The following is a 14,701-nucleotide window of genomic DNA, read 5'->3' on the forward strand; positions in this document are numbered from 1 at the left end:
CAGAATAAGTTTATGGTTAACATTATTTAGAAACTGCCAAATTGTTTTCCAAGGTGATACCACAATTTTACACAACCACCACCAAGTTATGAGAGTTTTGGTTATTCCATGTCCTCAAACTTGGTGCTGTCAGTCTTTTTAATTTTAGTCTTTTTTTTTTTGTTTTAAATATGGGATGCTTCACAACTGTGTGTGTCATCCTTATCTCCTCTCATTCCAATTCCAATTTATACACTGCCAAAGTAAGCATTCATTGTGGTTTTAATATGCACTTCCCTGATGACTAAAAGTGTTGAGTGCCTTTTCATGTGCTAATTGGTTATTCATATATACACATACACATATTACGTGAATACATATGAATAATTTATATGTATGTATATACACATTTGTGTATATACACCATTCAAGTTTTTTGGATTGGTTCCAAAGCAAGTGATATATTAGAGAACAATTTGAGGAATGTGAACTTCATATTTACTTTTGTAAATACTGTCCACCAGAAATACTAGGTGAATAAAGAAATGGCACCCAGCTAAACTGAGCCACAAAATACACAAAACACACACACTTCGGCAATGCACCTGCCTCCTCGATTCCCGTTACAAGCTACACTCATCCACATCTGGTGTTACGGTTTTGTCTGATTTGAGACAACTTTCCTTCCACCACTTCACAATAAGTGACAGGCTGCAAACTCTTCCAATGCTCATTTCTACAAACCAAACTTCCAGTCTTTTTCAATATAAAGTGCTATATTTATTGTAGTATTTATGTACTTAACCATTTAATATATGTAAAACTGTGCTTTTATTAGGTTCCTATATTTTTTTGTCACTAATAAAGTTTTCAGTTTTGTGCCCTTAATGAATTTTCCCCCAAGTCCTGTGATTTTTAACAGCATATTGTTTTTTAGGAATACATATTTTGCAGTAGAGTAAAACTGCCCGTAGAAGTGGTGGGAATAGACATCCTTGCCTTTTTCCTGATCTTAGGGTGAAACATTCAGTAAACCACCGTTTAGCATGATTTTAGCTATAGGCTTTTATACTTACTCTGTGTCAAATCAAAGAAATTCCCTTCTATTCCTAAATTTGCTAAGTGTTTTGAGGACAAATGGATACTGAATTTTGTCAAAAGCCTTTTTCAGCAAGGATCTATGTGGCTGTATGATTTTTCTACCTTTGTCTGTAAATGTGCTGAATTATATGTATTCATTGATACTTGAAAGCTGAATCACCCTTGTATTTCTGGGACAACCTCAACACAGTCGTGGTGTATTGTCCTTTTCCTATATTGCTAGATTCAGTTTGTTAGTATTTTCTTGAGAGTTTTTGCATTTATGTTCATGAGGGATACTGGTCTGTGTTTTGTTTTGTTTTGTTTTTTTTTTCTTTTAATATCCATTACACATTCTGGCATCAGTTACTCTGGCCTGTTGAGCAAACTGGGAAATATTCCCTCCCTTTCTATTTTCTGAAAAAAAAGTCTGTAAAGATTGGGTACTATTTATTCCTTAAATATTCGATAGAATTCACCAATGAAATTTTACAAATTTCACTTTACAAGAAAGTTTTTTTAATGACAAATCCAACTTCTATATACATTTAGGGGTTATTCATATCTGCTATTTATTGTGTCAGTTTCAGTAAATTGTATTTTCACTGAGTATGTCAATTTGTCAAATTTGCTGGCATAAAGTTGTTCATTTCATTTCTCACTATCCTCTTAATAGCTATAGGATCTGTAGTAATATTCCATTTTTCATTCCTGATATCAGTATAAATTATGTTTTCTACTACAGAAAGTTTGTAAGTTCCTCTAAGCTTGGTTTTATATGAACCTCACAAACTTTAATTATGTTGTGTTTCCATTATCATTTAGTTTGAAGTATTTTTATTTTTTTTTTATTTAAAAAAATTTTTTTTCAACGTTTTTTTATTTATTTTTGGGACAGAGAGAGAGCATGAACGGGGGAGGGGCAGAGAGAGAGGGAGACACAGAATCGGAAACAGGCTCCAGGCTCTGAGCCATCAGCCCAGACAGAGCCCGACATGGGGCTCGAACTCACGGACCGCGAGATCGTGACCTGGCTGAAGTTGGACGCTTAACCGACTGCGCCACCCAGGCGCCCCAGTTTGAAGTATTTTTAAATTTCGCTTGTGATTTCTTCTTTGACCCAGAGTTAACTGAGGATTCAGTGACCCTATCCTTTAGACAACTGTGGTCATATATTTTATTTCAATGGTAGTATTAACCCTTCTGTAAAATTCTATCATTCTTATTTTAAACAGCCATATCCCTTTTAAAGCAGTTAAAGGAGGTAATCTTTTGTATTACCATTTTATTAACCATTTCTGGTATTCTTCACTCCTGTCTGTAGCTTCTTTCAGTGTCTTAAGATGTCACTGTATTGTATTTTGATTTCTCATAAGACATCATCCATCATTCATCATCATTTACTGTTCTCTTTTAGGTCATGTTTCTTTTTTTGTAGCAGCTTTCAAGATTTTCTATATATTACTGGGTTTCAGAATTTTGATTATGATATGCCTAGGTATGCTACATATTTACTTGCTTAGAATTTCCTGAGCTTCTTCCAATACACAGATTGTTTTCTCCCCCAAATACAAAAAATCATTAACCATTATTTCTTTTTTAGAAACTGAGATATAATTCAGATGATATTTGCTTAAAATCCACCATTTAAAAAAGTACATTTCAGTAGTTTTAAGTATATTCACAAGGTTGTACAACAATCACTACTATCAAATTATGTAACTCCAGGAAAACCTCGTATTTATAAGCAGTCATACTAATTTACTTTCTGTCTCTAGATTTTGCACATTCTGGACATTTCATATAAATGCATCCCAATGTGTATACAATATGCAGTCTTTTGTGTCTTCCTTCTTTCACTTAGCATGACATTTCAAAGTTCATCTATGCCATAGCATGGATCAATACCATGGATCAATTCCATGACTAAATTATAGAGTTGACCCTTGAACAAGTGGTTAGAAGTGCCAACTCACATCCCTCCCTATGCAATTGAAAATCTACATGTAACTTTTGACTGCCCAGAAATTTAATTATGAATAACCTGATTGGAAGCCTTACAATAACATAAACAGTCAATCACCTATTTTATGTATGTTTTCTATACTGTATTTTACTATAAAGTGAGCTAGAGAATAGAAAATAATAAGGAAAAGAAAATACATTTATAATACTGCAGTATGTTTATATACATAAAAAAAAAAACCTGTATGTAAGTGGACCCACGCAGTTCAAATCCATGTTGTTTCAAATTGTTATTTGAACATGTTATTTGAACATGTTGATCCATGTTATTCTGTTGTATGGCTATGCATTTTGTTTATTCATTCATCAGTTGATAAGCACTGGGGTTGCTTCCATTTTTTGGCTATTATGACTAATGCTGCTATGAACATCCATGTGCAAGTTCTTACGTGGACATATGTTTTCAATTCCCTGGGGTAGATAACTATGACTGGAATTGGTGGGTCATATGGCAAGTCTATGTTTAATCATTTGAGGAACTGTCAGACTGGTCTCCAAAGCAGCCACATCATTTTACATTTCTAATAGTAACATGTAACACATGAGAGTACCAATTAATCCACACTCTAACACCTGTTATTATCCAGCTTTTTGATTACAGTTATCTTAGTGGGTCGAAGAGAAAACTCAATGGTATCTTTCTTTGCCCCTCTTTAATAACTATTCTGAACATCATTTCACATGCCTTGTTGGCCATTTATATAACTTCTTTAGAGAAATGTCTACTCAAATACTTTGCCCATTTTTTTTTGTTTGTTCATTTTTACTTTGCTCATTTTTAATTGGGCTCTTTACCTTTTTAGTATTGAATTCTAGGAGTTCTTTATATATTCTGGACACTAGACCCTTCTTAGATAATATGATTTTGCAAATATTTTCTCTTATGGGTTATCTTTTTACGTCCTTTGAAGCACAAAGGTTTTCATTTTGATCAAGTCCAATTTACCTGTCCCCCCCCCCCCCATTTTGGTTTCAGTGTTATACCCAATAATTCACTGCCTAATCCAATGTCACAAATTTATTTATTTTTCTGAAAGTTAAATAATTTTAGTTCTTACATTTAGGTCTCTGATCCATTCCAACGTATTATTATTTTTTTTTTAACATACAGTCACTTTCATTCTCTTACATGTGGGTATCCAGTTTGCCAGCACAACCTGTTGAAAAACTATTCTTTCCCTCACTGAACTGCCTTGGCACCCATATAGAAAATCAACTGCCCACAAATTTATGTTTTAGTCTTGACTCTCACTTCTACTCCACTGATTTATGTCTGTCCTTAGGCCAATACTATGGAGTTTAGGTTACTGTAGCTCTGAAATAAAGAAATGGGAGTCTAATCGGGGCACCTGGGTAGCTAAGTCAGTCAAGCATCCGACTCTGGATCTGGGCTCAGGTCATGATCTCATGGTTCGAGAAGTCGAGCCACACGTCAGGCTCTGTGCTCACAGTGCAGAGACTGCTTTGCACCCACTTGCACAAACACGTGTACATATGCTCTCTCTCTCTCAAAATAAATAAACATTAAAAAAACAGTTAAGGGGAGCCTGGATGTCTCAGTTGGTTAAACATCAGACTTCAACTCAGGTTATGATCTCACAGTTCATGAGTTCAAGCCCTGCACTGGGCTCTCTGCCATCAGTACACCGCCTGATTCAGATGTTCTGTCTCCCTTTCTCTCTGCCCCTCCTCTGTTCACATTCTCTCTCTCTCAAAAATAAAGGAAACATTAAAAAAAAAAAAAAACACTAAAAATGGGAGTCTAATCATTATTTCTTAAAAACATTTTTCTGAATCCTTCCCTCTTTCCTCTCCTCCTAGGACTCTAAGTACATATATGTAAGAGTGCCTGATATTATCCAAGAGGTCATCGGGACTCTGTCTCCCCCACCACCAGCACTGATTTTCTTCTTTTGATTCTTCATATTGGATAATTTCTATGGATCTGACTATAAGTTCACAGAACCCATCTTGTGTCATCTCCAATTCACCGTTAAGCCCATCCAGTGAATTTTTCATTTCAGATATTATTCTTTTCAGTTCTATAATTGTGTAATCTTATTTTAAGTCATTGAGTTAATAGTTGCTTTAATTCATTTTTCTGAATTTCAAATGTGGGTTATCTCAGGACCAGTTTCTATCGATAGCATTCTTCCCCTTGATATGGTTCAAATTTTCCTGTTTATTTGCATGTATAGTAATAATTAGTTGTATGCTGAACCCTGTAAATATGGTGTGGGTTTTCTAGGTTGTATTGTCTTTCTTGGTGAGTTTTGTTCTGCCTGGTGCCTCTCTGTACGATCCCAAGAAGGCCTAATTTTAGGCTTTATTAGAGCAGATCCAAAGCAATCCTTGCTCTTTAATGGGAGTTGGCCACCCTTTTTCTGTAAAAGGCTAGACAGTAAAAGTATTAGACTTGTGGGCCATACAGTGTCTATAGCAAGTGCTCAACTTTGCCCATGTAGCCCAAAAGTAATATGTAAATGAATTAGCATTGATGGCTGCATTTTAAAACAAATTTATTTACGGTCACTAGAATGTATATTCCACATAATTTTCAAGCTTTGCAAAATACTATTCTTGTGTAATCATTTTTTCAGCCACTAAAAAATATAAAAACCATCCTTAGATCACAAACCACACAAAACAATCAGTAGGCCAGATTTAGCACAGATCATAATCTGCTAATCTTGCTCTGAGATATAATTCTTACTCCTATAGCATGGTCTTTCTGGTCTCAGATAAATGTTTAGTTAGGTTAACTAGGTCTCTCTCCAGATGAGCTGGAATCCAACCTCTCCAGGTATAATGGGACCTATCCCAATCTAACATGCATTCTCTAGTTGGCCTTGAGGAATATTGCCTATGCATGTTTAGCCCAACTCTCAGTAAAGGACTCTTGGGAAAGTCACACTGATACTTTCTTCGATACCCTGCTTAGCAAATTCCAGCTGCTTCAGTGGCTCAGAACTCCAATTTCTGTATCCTTAACTCAGCAGGACTTGCCTGCTCTATTTGAGTTTCATTCCCCATGACACAGTCAGGAAACTGCCCTGAAGCACAGAGATGGGCTAAATGTGGTGCTCACCTTGTTTGTTCTTTCTCTCTAATGTCCAGTGCCTGAAAAGAGCTCTACTTCATATATTTTGTCCAGTTTTATAGCTGTTTATGGCTGGAGGAAAAATCCAATCCAATTACTCTGTCATAGCTGAAAAGCAGATGTTAACCTCAATAAATATTCAATGAATAAATTAATGGCTAAACAAACCATATTTTATAAAGTTTTAAGTATACATGACCCTCCATGATCTCCACCTCCTTCACACCATTCTGCAATCCCTTCCCCTAGACTATAGACAAGACTTTTATTTGCATTTAACCAAAAGAATATGGCAAAGGCTATGGGATCTTACTCCTACGATTAAGTCATGCTATATAAAACTCCAATCATAGGGTGTCTGGGTGGCTCAGTCAGTTGAGCATCCGACTTCAGCTTAGGTCATGATCTCATGGTTCGTGGGTTTGAGCCCTGCATCAGGCTCTGTGCTGACAGTTCAGAGCCTAGAGCCTGCTTCAGATTCTATGTCTCCCTCTCTCTCTGCCCCTTCCCCACACGCTCTGTCTCTATGTCCGTTTCTCTCTCTCTTTCAAAAATAAATAAACATTAAAAAAATTTTAATGTCTCTAGCTCTAGAGACTTCTTGTTGACTCAGTGAAGTAAAGCTGCCATACCAGGAAAGTCCACATGGCAAGGAACTTCAAGCAGCCTTTAGATACTCAGTGCAGCCTCTAACATAAGAAAGAGCCCTCAGTCCTACAAACACAAATAAATGAAATCTGCCAGCAACATGAATGAGCCTGGAAGAAGATTCTCAGTCTCCAGGCAAGAATGTAGCTCAGCCAACACCACGGTTACAGTGAGACCCTAAGAAGAAGAAAGATCCCCAGAAACTGTGAGATAATAAATTTGTGTTGTTTTAAACTGCTACATTTGTGGTGATCTATTACACAGCAACAAATAACTAATATAATACACTACTGACAGATACTACAAAACAACCACCAATATTTAGAGCTGGCAAGTACCTGCAGCAGAAGCTGACCGTGATGTGTACTCAAGAACAGGGAGAGCTACCTCAGACCTATGTCTTCAACACATAGTGAAGAAGCAGAGATATAGTAAATTTTCCCAGGGAGACACAGGGGCTCTTGGCCTAGCAAGAAAGGATCTGTTCGTCAGAAAAAGGGTGTGGGGCAGTCATACAAATTATTTAAAGAACACTCAGAACCCATAGTAGTGCCTTTTAAGCATTGTAGGAAACATAGAGAATACTTTGATCCAAAAACCTAATTTTGTCTAGTCACAATCATTCTGTAGTGTTTGCACAGAAGCACTTACCTTAATGCTGACCCTCTTTTACCTAGCAAATTTCAACCATTACACCTAATAATCACAGCCAAAATTCAGGATTAAAATTTGTGCTCTTATCAGAACCAAGTTATACCAATTTAGTACCACGTTATCAGGACAGAAAGAAAAACACCAAGTTACTGTTGACTTTGTTTACTCATGAAACTCTTACTTAGGATATGCAATAGAACTGGGCATTTTAAAGAGCCCACTATCTTCACCTGATGTTACTATATTTTTGAATCACACTACAAGTTTCTTTTTAAAAATTTCACACACTGTAAGCAACTTTTTAATTATAATGCAGCTTTGCAAACAATACGCCTATAGGAGTAATGAAAATTTCAGATGAAAAAAACCATAGAGAAAGAAAAATAAAGCAAAGGTAGCAAAATGTTAGCAACTGGCAAATCCAGGTAAAAAAATATGTAGATGTTCACCTGACAACTCTCAACTTTTCCAATACACATTTAAATTTTTTAAATAAAAAAGTGAAGAAGAGAAATAATTTTCTCAATAAGCTAATGAAGTTTAGGAATCAAAAATGTTCTTGAGGCTAATTAGAAAAGTCTGAAGAAGTTACCATTTTCATTCTTGTTTTGATAAACAGAGAAAGAAAACAAAGTAAATATCCAGATCTACGTTTTAAAGCAGTTAACACTTTACAATTATGTAATTATTTCTCTCTCAGAATTCCAAAAATAATGTAAAAATTTCTAAAAACATTTTAATTTTCTGAATCATCCTTACAACCTTTTGGTTCTTTACACAATATCATTAACTTTTAGATCTGCACTGTTCTCCAAACTCATGTTATTCCACATGTGGTCTGCTGGACCAACAGTATTACATTACCTGTGAATTTGTTAAAAATACAGAACCTCAACAGCCATACTATGGAAGCAGCCCACGTGTCCATATCAATAGATGAAAGGATAAAGAAGAAGTGGTGCATGCGTGCATACACACACACACACACACACACACACACACACACACACAAATATACAATGGGATTATTATTCAGCCGTAAAAAAGAATGATTATCTCGCCCTTGTCAACAACATGGATAGAGCTAGAGTATAATGCTAAATGAAATGTCAGTCAGAGAAAGAGATAAATCATTTGATTTCACTCACATGTGGAATTTAAGAAACAAAACAAACCAGTAAAAAGAGAGAGAGAGAGGGAGAGAGGGACAGAGGGACAGAGGGAGAGAGAGAAACCAAAAAGCAGATTTAACTATAGAGAACAAACTGATGGTTACCAGAGGGGAGGTGGGTAAGGGGATGGGGGAAATAGGGGATGGGGATTCAAGAGTACATTTATCATGATGAGAAAAATATAAAAATGTATATATTCATAGCTTCAATATCATTGATGACCCACAGTCTTTACAGTAAGGCAAGAATTATTAACTTCATCTATTCATAGTGATGGCAGGACAACTAAGATTAGGATAATGGCTGGAAGAATAGTTCAAGCTGTTTCTACTTCTTGCATGTCTATTGTACTTATGTGAGTTAGGTTAGCTGTTAACATCAATGAAATAAGGTAAATCACTAAGGAGCTACTCAGAACAATTATAATGTATGATCATGAAGTGTAAAAATTGTACAACAGGTGATGCTGCATCTTAGAAACCAAGCCAGAATGGATATGTCATCAAGATATGAGGTATTTGAGGGGCACCTGGGTGGCTCAGCCCATTAAGTGTCTGACTCTTGATTTCGGCTCAGGTCATGATCTCACGGAGATCAAGCCCCAGATCAGGCTCACACTGACAGAGGGCTCACATTGATAGCATAGGGCCGCTTGGGAGTCCCTCTCTCTCTTCCTCTCTCTATGCCCCTCCCCCATGCACACTTTATCTCAAAATAAACTTAAAATAAAAACAAGATATACAGTGTTTGAACCTATAATTTCACTTTGACAAAGTTATATAATTTTTACTAATACCTCACTCATTTAGAAAGACATAGGAGTTATGATACTGACTTGACACCAGTTTGAGCAGGTTTCATTCCTTCCTTTCTTATTTTACATTTATGTAAGAAGATTCTTCAAATGTATGATATGGGGGAGGGGGGCATCCATGTAGTCATTTGAGATAAGTAGCTATTAATTCTACTATTGGTATTTGTTTATATGCAAATTCCTCTAAAGTTAAGAAAATTATTAGTATCACTGCTGTTAATGAAATGAATGAACCTATGGATGAGGTAGTATTTCATATTGTATATGCATCTGGATAATCAAAGTGAGCTGGTGGCATTCTTGAAAAGTCAAGAAAGTGTAGTGGGAAGAAAGTTATGTTAACACCTACAAATACAGTTGTGAAACAAATTTTTGCTCAGGTTGAGTTAAATGTATAGCCTGAAAATAATGGGAGTCAGTGAACAAATCCTCCTATAATGACCAATAATGCTTCTATTGATAAGATGTAATGAAATTATGCTGCTACATATATGTATCATGAAGAACAGGGCCCAAGGATCAATTAGCTAGAGTTAAGTCCTGCTAGACCTCCTACTGTAAATAAGAAAATAAAACATAAGGCTCATTGTACAGCTGGTGATCATTTAATATTTCCTCCATGGAGGGTGGTTTGTCAACTAAATACGTTTTCTTGTAGGAATGGCAATCATTATGGTAGCTCATACAAAATATGTTCATGTGTCAACATCTATGCTGACTGTGAAGTTATGATGAACTCATGCAATAAAGTCTAAAAATCCAATGGAAAAAAAAAGAAAAATAAATTAAAAAATAAAAAAGCAGAACCTCTGCCTTCAGCCCAAACCTACAGAATCAGAATCAAAATCCTCACCTTAACAAGACACACAGGTAATTTGTATGCACAAGTCTGAAGAGCACTGCTCTAGACATTAAAACTCATTTACTATGAACATTATATATCTATTCAAATGACAAGCATCAAAGTCAGTTAAAAAGAAAATACCTGAAAGCTTTTTAAAAGATTTCCCCCACCAAGAATTCAGTCTGAACCACAAAATGATCCTGTGTGTGTGTGTGTGTGTGTGTGTGTGTGTGTGTGTGTGTTTATGCAGACAGAGTCTCTTGGAGAGCTTATTATTGCATAAAACCTAATCAAAATCAATTAATATCTTTGAAAGCAACTGTAAAAGAAATAAATTGCAAGCTGTATGGTTAAAATACAGACACCATTTGGTATACTCAATGCAGTATCATAAGAGATAAAATACATTCATATCAACTGACAAAGTTATTATTTGATAAATTCAATCTGTTGATAAACTATTATCTAGAAACTAAAAACAAAACAAAACTCTGCTCCCTCATTCTAAAAGCACTGCTTTGCTACCTGCAAATGTAATGCTTACTCAATTTTATTGTAATCAATCAAAAGCCATAAAGTAATGCAACAGAAATGGACCACATCAATTAAACACTCAGGGACAACTTTGAGGAAAGCTAAGTTTTATAACCCTAAATAAAGGGAACTTAATTTACAGAAAGAAATCTGGGCAATAATTTTCTTCCAACACAGGCCAGGGGCAGAAAGTGTACAAAGGGCAGCTATGAGAAACACGTTGATAGTTTGAGCAAATTTAAAACATCCTCCATAATTTCCTTATTAGCTCTAAGATTCCGCTTTTTTTGGATTTCTCTAATAAATTTCCCATCTGGGAAGAAAATGTGTGACCTACTAAAGACCTCAAAAAGCAATTCATTTAAAAATACCAAGAATATACCATTAGATGTAACACAAAAATCATTTTTTTTGTGTGAAAAATAACTATTTTCCAGAACAACAACAATAAAAACTTAGGGAGAATACTGGCACTGTTTTATGGTTTTACAAATATTTTTAATGTGTGGCTTAGTAGAAAACAGATAAATTATCTTATTAGTTTCAGTTTATTACAACATTAATGTGGAATCTGAAAACATATCAATAAACATTTTGATCTGTGACATTAAAATCCCTGATTCTGACCTTGTATTTTGAACAGGTCTTTTTCACAATCATTATTTTGTAACATCACGCATTGACCATTTGGGAATTATTTGTTTACTGAATTAATGTAGATCTCCAAATGCTGACACATTTCTTACATAAAATTTCTTAAAAAGCAGATGTTAAAATTACCACCAATCTCATCAGAAAATTGTTTTAAGAATAATGAAGCTGTCGAGCTCATGGTAGCAGATACGTTTTCCAAAATTCCAATTTTCACTTAAAAGTTCACGTTATCACTGGCAACAAATATTGTCAGTTGCTGTCCTTGCAATGAGAGATTCACTTCATTTATTTTAAAAAACTGTCTTACAAATGCCCAAATATGAATAACCACACTCTATCAGTCACTCTTTCAAATAAAAAAATGGTGTTTCACGAACAAAGTGACTTGTTTGGCCTGCCCTCAAACAAGGGCACAAGTGCTTTTCCTTAAGACAGCCATCATTTTTGACATACAGCAGAAGTGCTTTATATACACTCTCCATTTCATCACAAAGCAGATTGAAAAGGCATGTAGTTAATAATCAATAACCTGTACTGCTTCATCCAGAATAGTCTTAAGTGAACGACTGTGGCAGTGAGGAATACGATAACCACTTGCACGGTGTGGTGCATGCACAGCCCGGCTTTGTGCTATGGCACCACAGTTTTACCCACCATCTCTTTTGCAGGTGAGTACAAATGGAAACAGAGAGGAAAGGGAAACTAGCATCTTATTATTATTACAGAAATAGATTTACCCTCATGGATCTTTTCAAAGAGCTTCGGGTACCCCTATGGGTCCACAGACTGCTTTGAGAACCATTACACTAAAACAATCATAACAATTTGAAGCTTTTCCTATCATTATTACAATCCACTGATTCATTCAGTGGGTAATTACAGAGGGCTTGGTGTGTAGTGCCAGCTGGGCACCATACAGTGTGTGAGTGTTTCGAGCGTCTCTGGGTCATTCACTCATGTACCTCAAGTTTGTAGAATAGTGCTTGGCTGGCACACAGCAGGTTTCTGGTATTTGCTGAATAAATAAATAAAAGTGTAGCTGTGATATATTTTAACCTAGATTTCAAAGTCTTAGAGTGCATCCTTCTCACCCATGCAAATAATCTAATTATGGGAATTATTTTTCAACGTAATGGGAAAGACTAACGTGTTAGGCAATATGGAACCTTTACCCTCATTATTCTTGGAGTAGTTTTATCTTCAGACCATTCTAAACTTAAAATATTATATATACAGGCAGCCTTTGATTTGCATGGTACCATAGTAACTGAAAGTCACACGTATCAGAACCATATCCTCACTCTGTATGGCCCTGTGGTAATAAAACCTGTGGTAACATGGTACTGTGCAAAGCACATTAGTGCAAATGACAGGGAAATAAACGCCAATGACCCACACACTCACTTTTAGTAAAATGGAAAGGAAAGCATCTTAGGAAGAATGGGTGAGCAGCCTTTAGGCAGTGACTCTGAATGAGTGCCGCTTACAGGAAAGCAAATTAGACACTTAAAAAGACTTTTCAATCTTTTAACATACCTCCCTCCCACAATCCATAACCCTCTGAGAATCACTGCCTAGTGATCAACTAACAGAGGTATTTCAATCCTTCAATAGTATTCGTGAATTGTTTGGGGAGCAGGGGCTGAAAAATCAAGGTGGTTAAGGGGAAAGACAGACCATGTTATAAAATACTGGGACAAAATTAAGTTACAATAAATCTGGACTGGTCTTAAAAAGTACAGGAATTAAAATTTCTCAAAACACACTCAGATCTTGTCTTTGGACTTCTGTCTCCTAACCTTTCTCACAATTCAATCAAAATAGCCTTAGAGTTACTCAACAGTGTTAAGCTGTATCCCTCCCTACTCCTATGCCTACATCTAAACTCAGGACTTTGTTCTTCCTATTTGAGATTTTTTTTTAATGAATATAAATATTCCAAAATATTTCAGATTTTAAATGTAGTACATTCAGTTCCAACAAATAGGCATTTATACATACAATGTTTAAATGGATCTGCCAAGAGTTAGGAATAAATCGAAACCTATATGGATGAACACTAGTGGCAGCTTAGGCGTTAAAAAGTATCATGGGAGAGGCAATAAACAACTTCGCTTAAAACAAAAATTCTACTCATAAGTCTACTTACTAAATACCACAAGTGGGATAAATGGGAAATGCTACTTCAACTATACCTTAAAATGCACTGTGATGTTCCAAGGAAGAGCTGAACTTGATGCAAGAAGATCAAATAACAAACCAATTGGATAATGCCTGAAAACAAAAGAGTACATTTTAAGAAAGAGAATTTTAAAGTTATAACTACAACTACAAAATAAACTTCAGCACATATTGTAACATCAAATATCAGGGGGCTTTAACCACAAATCACAGGAAGACAACATTTTACACAGTTACTTGCCTAAGCTAATATGGTATTGTTGCCAGGTACTAGTCCTTCTTCTAACCATTTCATTCCCCAACGAAGCCTCAATATACATAATGGGATTGTGCTAAAACATCGTTTATCAGTCATGACCACTATTATATCACAGTACTGCAATACCTGATTATCATCCCAGTGTTCATATTGGACAACCAGTTTTTTTAAAGCTTATTTAAATTTCTTTTTTTATTTTTAAAACAACTTAAAATTTTAGAAAATTTTAAGAAGAAGAGCACCTAAGAAAGCATACAATCATCCATTTTCGGTTATTACTATAGCATATAAACTTCCAGCCTTCTATTTATGCATACATATCTAAATATAGATTAAGCTTATCCTTTACATAATACTATACCCTGCTTTTTTCATATAACATCATGTCAACATTTTCCAAAGTCACTGAATATTTTTCTGCAACATCAAACTAAAGTGGGTTTTTTTTTTTTTTAATATTTATTTTTGAGACAGAAACAGAGCGTGAGCACGGGAGGGGCAGAGAGACAGACAGAGACAGACAGACAGACAGACAGACACACACACACACACAGAATCTGAAACAGACTCCAGGCTCTGAGCTGTCAGCACAGAGCTCAACGCAGGGGCAGAGAGACAGACAGAGACAGACAGACAGACAGACAGACACACACACACACACACACACACACAGAATCTGAAACAGGCTCAACGCAGGGGCAGAGAGACAGACACAGACAGACACACACACACACACACACACAGAATCTGAAACAGG

General features: G+C 35.7%; 1 protein-coding gene across 2 annotated transcripts in view; it reads right to left on the reverse strand.

The window, feature by feature from the left end:
* Nucleotides 1-14,701, reverse strand: part of ATG5 (autophagy related 5) — a 133,184-nt gene that overhangs the window by 89,033 nt on the left and 29,450 nt on the right. For both annotated transcript variants that reach the window (XM_047859511.1, XM_047859512.1), the window contains one exon: nucleotides 13,700-13,778. In XM_047859511.1, coding sequence (XP_047715467.1) covers nucleotides 13,700-13,778 — 79 coding nt within the window. The remainder of the gene's footprint in view (nucleotides 1-13,699; nucleotides 13,779-14,701) is intronic.

The sequence above is a fragment of the Prionailurus viverrinus genome, chromosome B2 (assembly GCF_022837055.1).
Source record: "Prionailurus viverrinus isolate Anna chromosome B2, UM_Priviv_1.0, whole genome shotgun sequence".
Taxonomy (NCBI): Eukaryota; Metazoa; Chordata; class Mammalia; order Carnivora; family Felidae; genus Prionailurus; species Prionailurus viverrinus.